At 43.5% G+C, this 14,067-nt stretch overlaps 1 protein-coding gene across 1 annotated transcript; it reads left to right on the forward strand.

Annotated features, from left to right (window-relative positions):
• The first annotated feature begins 1,427 nt into the window (after nt 1-1,427).
• Nucleotides 1,428-12,015, forward strand: LOC115204938 (junctional adhesion molecule C-like). The gene is made up of 9 exons (XM_029770517.1): nt 1,428-1,639; nt 4,623-4,691; nt 4,816-4,929; nt 5,044-5,196; nt 5,568-5,770; nt 5,908-6,007; nt 9,654-9,786; nt 11,709-11,760; nt 11,905-12,015. The coding sequence occupies exons 1-9, from the start codon at nt 1,591-1,593 to the stop codon at nt 11,938-11,940; spliced, it is 909 nt and encodes a 302-aa protein (XP_029626377.1). The 5' UTR covers nt 1,428-1,590; the 3' UTR covers nt 11,941-12,015.
• Nucleotides 12,016-14,067: the final 2,052 nt, after the last annotated feature.

Consider the following 14,067-nt stretch of genomic DNA (forward strand, 5'->3'; position numbering starts at 1 on the left):
TTGAATCTAATCACAGATAACTTTAGCATTTTAGCAACTTTGCAACTACTTACTAAATTTCAGTTACTTTGCAACTACTTAGCATGTTAGCTAACCCTTCCCCTAACTTTAACCCCTAACCCCCAGCCTAGCTAATGTTAGCCACCTAGTTAGCGTTAGCCACCTAGCTAATGTTAGCACAACAAATTGGAATTCGTAACATATCGTAAGTCAGTGGAAGCTAGTGGGAGGAGCTATAGGAGGATTGGCTCATTGTAATGGCTGGAATGGGATGAATGGAACAAAGTCAAACGTGGTTTTCTCAGGGGCACACAATTTTCACGCCATTTCGGTGATATACATCACGGTGGGCGTAGATTTCAGCACGCATACGGGTGCACATAGTATCAAGAACAAGACTGGTGTCATGTAGAAAATGACAGCGGATCATATATCCATATCATGGAATCTATTTAACACACAACTAAAGCCATAGAGCACAGTTTGACAATTTGGCCAAGCCTAACTACAGTAATGGATGTTACTGTTTCATCAGGGAGACACAAAGATGAAGTAAACAACTGTAATCAAGTTTGTTATTTCATGCAGCCACAGAATAGAGAGATGCTAAACAAATATTTTGTATTCAAATTTCGCATTGTTTAAAGTTGAGAAATGGCCTATCATCGTGAGACTGGGTGTGTATGTATGCCTCCAAAATAATATGGTAACATTGGCCTCATGCATATGCCCTCAAACAAATAAATAAAACCAAGGTCATCCAAAATCCATCAGATTATGAGTTTTTTTTAATTAAACCAGCAACGCAAATAATTAATCTTAGTGATTGACACAATACTGATATTTGTATATGTTGACTAACTAATCGCATTGAAATTAGATTACATTTAGTCATGATCAGTTTCATATATTTCATTTAAGTACATTTTGTAGGTTGGCGTGATAGCGGCATTGACGTTGTTGGTTGGTTAGCAAACAAAACTTGACGTTACAAATGAACTTTGGGGGAAACTGGTCCAGCCACTTGGTAGCTAGCTATTGTTAGTTCAAATAAAGCAACATGACGTACTCATATTAAAGTGCAACTGTAAACTATAAACCCACCACAGTTAGATGTATGAATTACGTCCTAGGTGGAGGGTTCTCGGATGAACGTGGACGCGCATCATCCGACAGTCCTAGCACTTTCAAACCCACGCCCACCGTGACGTACAGCACCGCCCACCCGACGAAATGGCTTGAAAAGAGTGTGTACCGTTTCTCTCACCTTAACCTGTCATGTTCACAGAGAATGACATTTGCATTGATTAGTTCTCGGGGTCAAAGCTGCGTATGGGATATATCAGAGGGAATTAAGGAGCATGAATATTGTTTTGCACATTAATGAAATTGCATTATTGGACACCATCATTATAAAACAGATGTAAAGGCATTTCCGGTTTCGGGACTATGCCTTTTCCGCCCTGATGCCCTTGTAGCTATGGAAACGTCCACCAGCCTGTTCACCCCTTCAGACCAGGCACTGCGTGTGATGTAGCTAGCGAGATGGTTTATGTGTGCCAGAATTACCGATAAATCAGACGGTTCAAGATGGCGTTACAACGACTGATGTCTTTTTTCATCCTTTACTCGATTCTTGGTAAGTTATTTTCATTTCCACTAAGATAAGGTGTAGTTTAACGGTACGTGTTGTGCATCGCAAATGTATTAATTCGCAGACATGGCTATGCTTTGTTATGAAAATGATCGCGCTGACTAGTTAAAAGGTTTTCCTACTATCCTAGCATACTAGTAGTAGCTTGGCCGGGTGTAAACATGCTGAGGATGAGCCACACAATTATTAGATGGTAATTCATTTTCTTTATACATGCGTTATAATCACATTTAAACGCTCACACAATCCTCAGCAGTTTTTCATTCATATTTAAATAAAGCGAGAACAGGTTGTGCACACTGCTTTTGTATCTTCTAACGTTGAGCTCTCTTCATCTGTCGCTCAAAATGTGATGATGATGTCAACCATTATTTCCATCCAAGCTGTCAGGTAGGCCTACATTTCATTGTATGAATTATTTTATTCTGCTAAAGACTCCGCTAACGCACGGCAAGCGGTACTAATGCACCAAGTGTTGAACCAACAGGACCTTGAACAACTTCTACCCCTAAGCCAGAAGAATTCTAAACAAGTCTGCTAAATATCTAACCAAATGGCTACCCGGGTTAACCTGCATTGACTCTCTTGCACTGACTCTATACACATGCACTACATGACTAAAAGAATGTGGACACCTGCTCGTCGAAGATCTCATTCCAAAATCATGGGCATTAATATGGAGTTGGTCCCCCCTTTGCTGCTACAACAGCCTCCACTCTTCTGGTAAGGCTTTCCACTAGAGGTTGGAACATTGCTGATGGGACTTGCTTCCATTCAGCCACAATTTCATTAGTGAGGTTGGGTACTGATGTTGGGCAATTAGGCCTGGCTCGCAGTTGGCGTTCCAATTCATCCCAAAGGTGTTTGATGGGGTTAAGGTCAGTTCTCTGTGCAGGCCAGTCAAGTTCTTTCATACTGATCTCGAAAAACCATTGCTGTATGAGACTCGCTTTGTGCACGAGCACATTGTCATGCTGAAGTTGGAAGTTGCAAGCACAGAATAATCTAGAATGTCATTGTGTGCTGTAGCGCTAAGATTTTCCTGAATTGGAACTAAGGGGCTTAGCCATGAAAAACAGCCCCAGACCATTATTCCTCCTCCACCAAATTTACGGTTGTCACTATGCATTGGGGCAGGAAGCCTTCTCCTGGCATCCGCCAAACCCAGATTAGTCCATCGGACTGCCAGATGGTGAAGCGTGATTCATCACTCCAGAGAACTTGTTTCCACTGCTCCAGAGTCCAATGGCGGCGAGCTTTCCACCACTCCAGTCGATGCTTGGCATTGAGCATGGTGCCAATGTTTGTCTATGGAGATTGAATAGCTGAGTGCTTGATTATATTCACCTGTCAGTAACGGCTGTGGCTGAAATAGATGAATCCACTAATTTGAAGGGGTGTATACTTTTGTATGTATAGTGTACACACAGACTCAGCACTGGCGCTCCCATGTTCGTTTCTACTCCCTATATATAGCCATGCTATGTTTACTCATTCTTTTTATTTGTTATTCACTGTCACTATTTCAACAACAAAAATGATTACATTTTTTGTATCTTTTTACTCATCCATAAGGGATCCGTAAGTAAGTATTTTACTGTCTACAAAGCATGTGACAAATACAATTTGATTTGGCTGCTTTTACAGTGGCTGTGCTGGAATGTCTGGGAAATGGGTTTTGAAAAAAGATATAGATAGATGGATGGATGGATGCACTGGATCAACAGCTTGGGTCTTTTGAGAGAGAGAGAGAGAGATCCCTTTCTTTATGTAGGCTATACAGTGGAAAGCTTTCGGCTATGGAATGCTTTTATTCCAGGCACACAATAGCAATCAGCCATTGTCTTCTTAATTAACCACAGATTCTCTCCCACAGTCTGAAAACTGTCTGAGTCAACAAAGCCTCATGCAGGTGGGGGGATACAGTGAAGCTTGGACACTGTCTGCCTGTCTGGTTGTAGGCAGAAAAAAATGAGACATGTAGTTTAAGCTATTTATAGACTAGTAGTTCATATTATGTTCAGTCTAAGTACATTGTAAAGGAATTGAAGGTTAATGAGTGGTTTTACAGGGATAGGCTGTCCCTGCTCTGTTTACCAGAGGAAGATTTGCTGGACAAGCTCTTCTTGTATCTCTCAGGATGGTCAGTCACTTTTGTTGTAAAAATAGCTCATGATGTACAGGGGTTTGAAAGTCAGTTGCTGTGACGGAAGCTGAGAGTCAGATCTCATCAGCGCTCACAGCTGAGCTAATATGACTGAGTGCTCCACTTTGGCAGGATCCATGTTTTCTCCACTCTGAGGGCTGGCTGAAGCCTTTGAGGCAGTGATCAAACCCATCCTAAAAGCTTACACGTGTTCTCACAGTCTCTGAGAGGGACGTACAATAAAACTAGCCTATCCTCCACCAAACCGCCAGGTTATTGCAGGCCCATCTTGCATATGAGGGAATTGTCTTTCATGTGCATCATGAATTGATAACCAGAGACATTTTAAATCAGCCGCAGGGCTTTTATCTGTCTGGATTATACCTTGGAAGTGCTTAATACACTCAGATGAATTGTGCTCCAATACATTCCAGTCTTGATTTCACCCCTCATTAGGAGTCCTTAATATCGCTGACGCCCACACAGAAGGAGGGACTGTTTTTATTACTCACTGTGTGTTATTTTAGTAACTCTTAAGCCTCCCTAAGTATATCTCCCAATTGTTTCATTTGAGAGTGTTTTGTAGAGTTAGGATAAGTGATGAAATGACACTAATACTAAGACTTGTGTTCCCCTTGAGATGTGCTCCGCCTGTCTCCACCTAGACATGAGAAATTATTCAGGAGAAATGGTTAATTTTGACCCTAAGGCTCTTTCTCACCCTCTCTGTAGCTATAGGCCTACACCTCCTGACCCTCTAATCATTTAGGCCTATCTGTTTAACGGCATTGGCATTTAACGGGCATTTCTTGACTTTTACAGGCTACATTCCATCACTTGGGGTAATTCTCCGAACCACAGACAAGACTGTGTGGGCAAATGAATTTGAACGTAAGTCACTGAAACACTGACTAATTCTCTCTGAATCATTTTTCTTCCATTGCCCGTCTGTCTGCCAGTCTCTTCTGTTGTCTGCCGGTGTTTTGACGTCGTAGTATCACGGTTTTCTTTCCAGCTATTGAGTTGACCTGCTTGATAGAGTCCATCTCAACAAACAACCCCAGAATCGAATGGAAGAAAATCCAAAACGGCGTCCCTAGTTATGTGTACTTTCAAAATCAAATTTCGGGTAAGATTATTATTTTTTTTAAGCACCTTACCAACACCATATTGGCCTCAGAACTGTGTTATTATTCTCTGTAAGTGAATGAGAGGTTGGAGTGGGTTTTTGCCTCTCTATTAGGGGACTTGGAGCACAGAGCCCAGCTGATCCAGCCGGCCAACCTACTGATCCTCAACACCAGCCGTGCAGACACGGCAGAGTACCGCTGTGAGGTCGCTGCCATTGATGACCACAAACACTTTGATGAAATTCTAATCAGTCTTGCTGTCAGGGGTGAGGTCGTATTGTCATATTCCCGTGTCACTTAACCAATGCAGAGCTCCCACCTTGTCATTGGCCTGCGATATATGTGTGTCCGCTGGTCAATCTCAGTATAGGCCTAGTCAATGTTAGGTGTGTTGTTGACCGATGTTTTAATCCTGTAGTAGAGTTTGCTGTGTTTTTTCAGTATTGTCTATTTCTAAGTAAAGACTGTGTTATGTGCTCACTCTCTCTCTAAAGAAAACTGTTTTTTGGGTGCCGCAGTATGACCTCTGCCCTTTGCCTATATGTATGTGTGTCTTCCAGAGCAGTTGGGAAAAAGCAGAAGTTGAATTCCAGTCGGACCATTGTGTACAATTATTATTTATTTATTGTCTGTGCAGTAAAGCCTGTGGTGCCCAGGTGCAGTGTGCCTGTGGCGGTGACTGTTGGCACGTCCTCTGAGCTGCGCTGCCTAGAGAACGAGGGCTTCCCTGCCTCACAGTACCACTGGTTCCGCAACAACGAGGAGCTTCCCCAGGACCCAAAGAGCAGCCCCAAGTTTATCAACTCCACCTACTCCATTAACGCTGACACGGGTGGTCTGGTAAGGAATTAATGGGACTGGGAGATTGAACGGAAACTAGATATATGAATATCATGTTTAATGAGACAGTAGATCCAACTGTTGGGTGATGTTGGTACAAGAGAAAAGCCGTTGATTTCGGGCATTTTTTCCTCCAGAAATTCCGCCGGATGAGGAAGGAGGATGCGGGGGAGTATTACTGCCAGGCAAAGAATGTAGCTGGACATGCACAGTGTCCCACACAGCTGATGGACGTCTGTGAGTAGGCCATGCTGCACTAAACACCCAACTGACATTCTTACTGCGACTATGTATTGTTTACATCCCCGTTACATCCCCGACATCCCCGTTATTTGCAAGAGGATGCGACGCAGGTACAGAGGACAAAGAGCCGGATGTCTTGTCAGGACCCGGAGAAGGCAGGTGGGAAAGCTGCCATTACCGTCAATAATACTCGCCAACGTGCAATCATTGGACAATAAATTAGACGAGGTACGATCACGAATATCCAACCAACGGGACATCAAAAACTGTAATATCCTATGTTTCACGGAATCGTGGCTGAATGACGACATGGATATTCAACTAGCGGGATATACGCTGCACCGGCAAGATAGAACAGCACACTCCGGTAAGACGGGGGGGGGGGCGGTCTGTGCATATTTGTAAATAACAGCTGGTGCACGAAATCTAAGGAAGTCTAGATTTTGCTCGCCTGAGGTAGAGTATATTGTGATAAATTGCAGGCCACACTACTTGCCTAGAGAGTTTTCAGCTATACTTCTCGTGGCTGTTTATTTACAACCACAGACAGATGCTGGCACTAAGACCGCACTCAGTCAGCTGTATAAGGAAATAAGCAAACAGCAAACCACTCACTCAGAGGCGGTGCTCCTAGTGGCCGGAGACTTTAATGCAGGGAAACTGAAATAATTTCTAACAAATTTCTATCAACATGTTAAATGTGCAACCTGAGGGAAAAAAATTCTAGATCACCTGTACTCCACACACAAAGACGCGTACAAAGCTCTCCCTCGCCCTCCATTTGGTAAGTCCGACCACAATTCTATCCTCCTGATTCCTGCTTACAAGCAAAAATTAAAGCAGGAAGCACCAGTGACTCGGTCTATAAAAAAGTGGTCAGATGAAGCGGATGCTAAACTACAGGACTGTTTTGCTATCACAGACTGGAACATGTTCCGGGATTCTTCCGATGGCATTGAGGAGTACACCAAATCAGTCACTGGCTTTATCAATAAGTGCATCAAGGACGTCATCCCCACAGTGACCGTACGTACATACCCCAACCATGGATTACAGGCAACATTCGCACTGAGCTAAAGGGTAGAGCTGCCGCTTTCAAGGTGCGGGACTCTAACCCGGAAGCTTACAAGAAGTCCTGCTATGCCCTGCGACGAACCATCAAACAGGCAAAGCGTCAATACAGTGCTAAGATTGAATCATACTACACCGGCTCCGACGCTCGTCTTATGTGGCAGGGCTTGCAAACTATTACAGGCTACAAAGGGAAGTACAGCCGCGAGCTGCCCAGTGACACGAGCCTACCAGACGAGCTAAATCACTTCTATGCTCGCTTTGAGGCAAGCAACACTGAGGCATGCATGAGAGCATCAGCTGTTCCGGATGACTGTGTGATCACGCTCTCCGTAGCCGACGTGAGTAAGACCTTTAAACAGGTCAAGTTACACAAGGCTGCGGGGCCAGACGGATTACCAGGACGTGTGCTCCGGGCATGTGCTGACCAACTGGCAGGTGTCTTCACTGACATTTTCAACATGTCCCTGATTGAGTCTGTAATACCAACATGTTTCAAGCAGACCACCATAGTCCCTGTGCCCAAGAACACAAAGGTAACCTGCCTAAATGACTACAGACCCGTAGCCCTCACGTCCGTAGCCATGAAGTGCTTTGAAAGACTGGTCATTATTCACATCAACACCATTATCCCAGAAACCCTAGACCCATTCCAATTTGCATACCGCCCAAACAGATCCACAGATGATGCAATCTCTATTGCACTCCACACTGCCCTTTCCCACCTGGACAAAATGAACACTTATGTGAGAATGCTATCCATTGACTACAGCTCAGCGTTCAACACCATAGTACCCTCAAAGCTCATCACTAAGCTAAGGATCCTGGGACTAAACACCTCCCTCTGCAGCTGGATCCTGGACTTCCTGACGGGCCGCCCCCAGGTGGTAAGGATAGGTAACAACACATCCGCCACGCTGATCCTCAACACTGGAGCTCCCCAGGGGTGCGTTCTCAGTCTCCTCCTGTACTCCCTGTTCACCCACGACTGCATGGCCAGGCACGACTCCAACACCATCATTAAGTTTGCAGACGACACAACAGTGGTAGGCCTGATCACCGACAACGACGAGACAGCCTATAGAGAGGAGGTCAGAGACCTGGCTGGGTGGTGCCAGAATAACAACCTATCCCTCAACATAACCAAGACTAAGGAGATGATTGTGGACTACGGGAAAAGGAGGACTGAGCACGCCCCCATTCTCATCGACGGGGCTGTAGTGGAGCAGGTTGAGAGCTTCTAGTTCCTTGGTGTCCAGATCAACAACAAACTAGAATGGTTCAAACACACCAAGACAGTCGTGAAGAGGTCACAACAAAGCCTATTCCCCCTCAGGAAACTAAAAAGATTTGGCATGGGTCCGGAGATCATGTTAAAGGTTCTACAGCTGCAACATCGAGAGCATCCAGACTGGTTACATCACTGCCTGGTACGGCAATTGCTCGGCCTCTGATCGCAAGGCAGTACAGAGGGTAGTGCGTACGGCCCAGTACATCACTGGGGCTAAGCTGCCTGCCATCCAGGACCTCTACACCAGGCGGTGTCAGAGGAAGGCCCTAAAAATTGTCAAAGACCCCAGCCACCCCAGTCATAGATTGTTCTCTCTACTACCGCATGGCAAGAGGTGCCGGAGTGCCAAGTCTAGGACAAAAAGGCTTCTCAACAGTTTTTACCCCCAATCCATAAGACTCCTGAACAGGTAATCAAACAGGTGTGCCCCCCCCCTCCAACCCCTCTTACGCTGCTGCTACTCTCTGTTTATCATATATGCATCGTCACTTTACCTATACATTCATGTACATACTACCTCAATTGGCCCGACCAACCAGTGCTCCCGCACATTGGCTAACCGGGCTATCTGCATTGTGTCCCGCCACCCGCCAATCCCTCTTTTACGCTACTGCTACTCTCTGTTCATCATATATGCATAGTCACTTTAACAATATCTACATGTACATACTACCTCAATCAGCCTGACTAACTGGTGTTTGTATGTAGCCTCGCTACTTTTATAGCCTCGCTACTGTATATAGCCTGTCTTTTTACTGTTGTTTTATTTCTTTACCTACCTATTGTTCACCTAATACCCTTTTTGCACTATTGGTTAGAGCCTGTAAATAAGCATTTCACTGTAAGGTCTACACCTGTTGTATTCGGGCGCACATGACAAATAAACTTTGATTTGATTTAAATATGTCAGTGTGTCATACCGCTGCCACACTGAACATACTATTATGTGTTACCAAACCTGCAAGTGACTCACATGCATCTACTCTAGTGCACATTAATCATAGCGGTTGACATGGACATGCATTCCAAGGTCATTCCTTTAAGTCAGGGTTCCCAAACTGGTGGCCAGTGGGCTAAATGATTATGTTTTAGACAAATATTATATCTGATTGGGCTTCTTGCGGTCAATTTGCAGTCTACAAATTATTTTTAATTTTCCTCCGGCCCCCCTCCATCCTCTCACCCCCCAAAAATGTATTGTACCATGGCTGTAAGTTGTTTAAATTTGGGTTTATGTTACCCAGATCTCATCTCAAAATGCCCTGTTTGTATTTTCAGATGATGTCGACATTGTGGGGATTTTCCTGAAGGTGTTGGCGGCATTGGCTGGATTCATTGTTGTGATGGTGGGGGTTTGTCATGCACACAAACATCGCTGCTTCTCTTCCAGCAAGGATCTCACAGGAACCAAGTGAGTAGGGCTATGCAGTTTCAAATAGAGGTCGACCGATTAATCGGCATTGGCTGATTAATTAGGGACAATTTCAAGTTTTCATAACAATCGTAATCGGCCTTTTTGTATGCCGATTATGGACAATTACATTGCAATCCACATGGAAACTGCGTGGCAGGCTGACCATTTATTACGCGAGTGCAGCGTCAAAAGGACCTTGTGACTGCAAGAAGCCAAGGTAAGTTGCTAGCTAGCATTATACTTATCTTATAAAAAAACAATCAATCTTCACATAATCACTAGTTAACTATGGTTGATGATATTACTAGGTTAACTAGCTTGTCCTGCTTTGCATATGATCAATGCGGGGCCTGTTAATTTATAATCGAATCACAGCCTACTTCAACTTCGCCAAATGGGTGATGATTTAACAAAAGCGCATTCGAGAAAAAAGCACAATCGTTGCACAAATGTACCTAACCATAAACATCAATGCCTTTCTTAAAATCAATACACAGAAGTATATTTTTTTAAACCTGCACATTTAGTTAAAAGAAATTCATGTTAGCAGGCAATAATAATTAGGGAAATTGTGTCACTTCAACAGTTTGGGCCGCCTGGCTCGTTGCAAACTGTGTGAAGATCGTAATTAATTTGCCAGAATTTTACATAATTATGACATAACATTGAAGGTTGTGCAATGTAACAACAATATTTAGACTAAGGGTTGCCACCCGTTCGATAAAATACGGAACGGTTCTGTATTTCACTGAAATAATAAAAGTTTTGTTTTCTAAATGATAGTTTCCAGATTTGACCATATTAATGACCAAAGGCTCGTATTTCTGTGTTTATTATATTATAATTAAGTCTGATTTTATATTTGATAGAGCAGTCTGACTGAGCGGTGGTAGGCAGCAGCAGGCTCGTAAGCATTCATTCAAACATCACTTTACTGCGTTTGCCAGCAGCTCTTAGTAATGCTTGAAGCACAGCGCTGTTTGACTTCAAGCCTATCAACTCCCGAGGTTAGGCTGACAATACTAAAGTGCCTATAAGAACATCCAATAGTCAAAGGTATATGAAATACAAATGGTATAGAGAGAAATAGTCGACGCGTCATAATTCCTATAATAACTACAACCTAAAACTTCTGAACTGGGAATATTGAAGAACTGGGAATATTGAACCACCAGCTTTCATATTTCTCATGTTCTGAGCAAGGAACATAAACGGTAGCTTTTTTACATGGCACATATTGCACTTTTACTTTCTTCTCCAACACTGTGTTTTACATTATTTAAACCAAATTGAACATGTTTCATTATTTATTTGAGACTAAATAGGTTTTATTCGTGTATTACATTAAGTTAAAATAAAAGTGTTCATTGTTCATTCAGTATTGTTGTATTTGTCATCATTGTTGTAATTGTCATTATTTACCGATTAATCGGTATCGGCTTTTTTTGGTCCTCCAATAATCGGTATCGGCGTTGAAAAGTCATAATTGGTCAACCTCTAGTTTCAATGTTTATTTGCCACGTGCACAGGATACAACAGGTGTAAAACAGTACAGGGAAATTCTTACCTTGAGAGCTCTTTCCAACAATGCAGTGAAAGTAATAGTAATATAGATAATAATAGAAAATGTAATTAAAAATAAAATGTAAAAATTAACCCAAAAAGTACGATATAGTATGAAAGGGAAAGGGGGATACCTAGTCAGTTATGCAACAGAATGCATTCAACTGAAATGTGTCATCTGCATTTAACCCAAACCCTCTGAATCAGAGAGGTGCGGGGGGCTGCCTTAATCGACATCCATTGTTCTGTACAGGGCTTTTAAAGCTAAATGGACCAGTTTAATAGTGACATATTATGTGCTGTGAATTGCTTAGTACGTCTTTGTGTGGAAATTAAGGATTTATTGTCTGTTTTAGCTACAAACTTCCAGCGCAGGATGATGGCGTTGACTATGCCGAAGCAGATGAGGTAAATAAAATTCACTTAGTTGTGTTTTCTATATTATTATTATTGAGCTAAAGTGTAATCACAATGTATTATTAAAAATGACAAAGGAAAATAATTATCAACTGCAGGTGGATGTATTTTTTTGATCATTTATATTTCCATCAGGGTCACTTCCGTCACAAATCATCATTTATCATTTGACATCTGAGATAGAGGAGACACACTAAAGAGGAGACACACTGAAGAGGAGACACACTAAAGAGGAGACACACTGAAGAGGAGACACACTGAAGAGGAGACACACTAAAGAGGAGACACACTGAAGAGGAGACACACTAAAGAGGAGACACACTAAAGAGGAGACACACTGAAGACGAGACACACTAAAGAGGAGACACACTGAAGAGGAAACACACTGAAGAGGAGACACACTAAAGAGGAGACACACTGAAGAGGAGACACACTGAAGACGAGACACACTGAAGAGGAGACACACTAAAGAGGAGACACACTGAAGAGGAGACACACTGAAGAGGAGACACACTGAAGAGGAGACACACTAAAGAGGAGACACACTAAAGAGGAGACACACTGAAGAGGAGACACACTGAAGAGGAGACACACTGAAGACGAGACACACTAAAGAGGAGACACACTGAAGAGGAGACACACTAAAGAGGAGACACACTGAAGAGGAGACACACTGAAGAGGAGACACACTGAAGAGGAGACACACTAAAGAGGAGACACACTGAAGAGGAAACACACTGAAGAGGAAACACACTGAAGAGGAGACACACTAAAGAGGAGACACACTGAAGAGGAGACACACTGAAGAGGAGACACACTGAAGACGAGACACACTGAAGAGGAGACACACTGAAGACGAGACACACTGAAGAGGAGACACACTGAAGAGGAGACACACTGAAGAGGAGACACACTGAAGAGGAGACACTAAAGAGGAGACACACTGAAGAGGAGACACACTGAAGACGAGACACACTGAAGAGGAGACACACTGAAGAGGAGACACACTGAAGAGGAAACACACTGAAGAGGAAACACACTGAAGAGGAAACACTAAAGAGGAGACACACTAAAGAGGAGACACACTGAAGAGGAGACACACTAAAGAGGAGACACACTAAAGAGGAGACACACTGAAGAGGAGACACACTGAAGAGGAAACATACTGAAGAGGAGACACACTAAAGAGGAGACACACTGAAGAGGAGACACACTAAAGAGGAGACACACTAAAGAGGAGACACACTAAAGAGGAGACACACTAAAGAGGAGACACACTGAAGAGGAGACACACTGAAGAGGAAACACTAAAGAGGAGACACACTGAAGAGGAGACACACTAAAGAGGAGACACACTGAAGAGGAGACACACTAAAGAGGAGACACACTAAAGAGGAGACACACTGAAGAGGAGACACACTGAAGAGGAGACACACTGAAGAGGAGACACACTAAAGAGGAGACACACTAAAGAGGAGACACACTGAAGAGGAGACACACTAAGAGGAGACACACTGAAGAGGAGACACACTGAAGAGGAGACACACTGAAGAGGAGACACACTGAAAGAGGAGACACACTGAAGAGGAGACACACTAGACACACTAAGAGGAGACACACTAAGAGGAGACACACTGAAGAGGAGACACACTGAAGAGGAGACACACTAAAGAGGAGACACACTAAAGAGGAGACACACTAAAGAGGAGACACACTGAAGAGGAGACACACTGAAGAGGAGACACACTAAAGAGGAGACACACTGAAGAGGAGACACACTGAAGAGGAGACACACTGAAGAGGAGACACACACTAAAGAGGAGACACACTAAAGAGGAGACACACTGAAGAGGAGACACACTGAAGAGGAGACACACTGAAGAGGAGACACACTGAAGAGGAGACACACTGAAGAGGAGAGGAGACACACTGAAGAGGAGACACACTAAAGAGGAGAGGAGACACACTGGAGAGGAGACACACTAAAGAGGAGACACACTAAAGAGGAGACACACTAAAGAGGAGACACACTGAAGAGGAGACACACTGAAGAGGAAACACACTGAAGAGGAGACACACTAAAGAGGAGACACACTGAAGAGGAGACACACTAAAGAGGAGACACACTAAAGAGGAGACACACTGAAGAGGAAACACTAAAGAGGAGACACACTAAAGAGGAAACACACTGGAGAGGAAACACACTGAAGAGGAGACACACTAAAGAGGAGACACACTAAAGAGGAGACACACTGAAGAGGAGACACACTGAAGAGGAGACACACTGAAGAGGAGACA

Source organism: Salmo trutta, chromosome 13, assembly GCF_901001165.1.
Source record: "Salmo trutta chromosome 13, fSalTru1.1, whole genome shotgun sequence".
Classification (NCBI taxonomy): Eukaryota; Metazoa; Chordata; class Actinopteri; order Salmoniformes; family Salmonidae; genus Salmo; species Salmo trutta.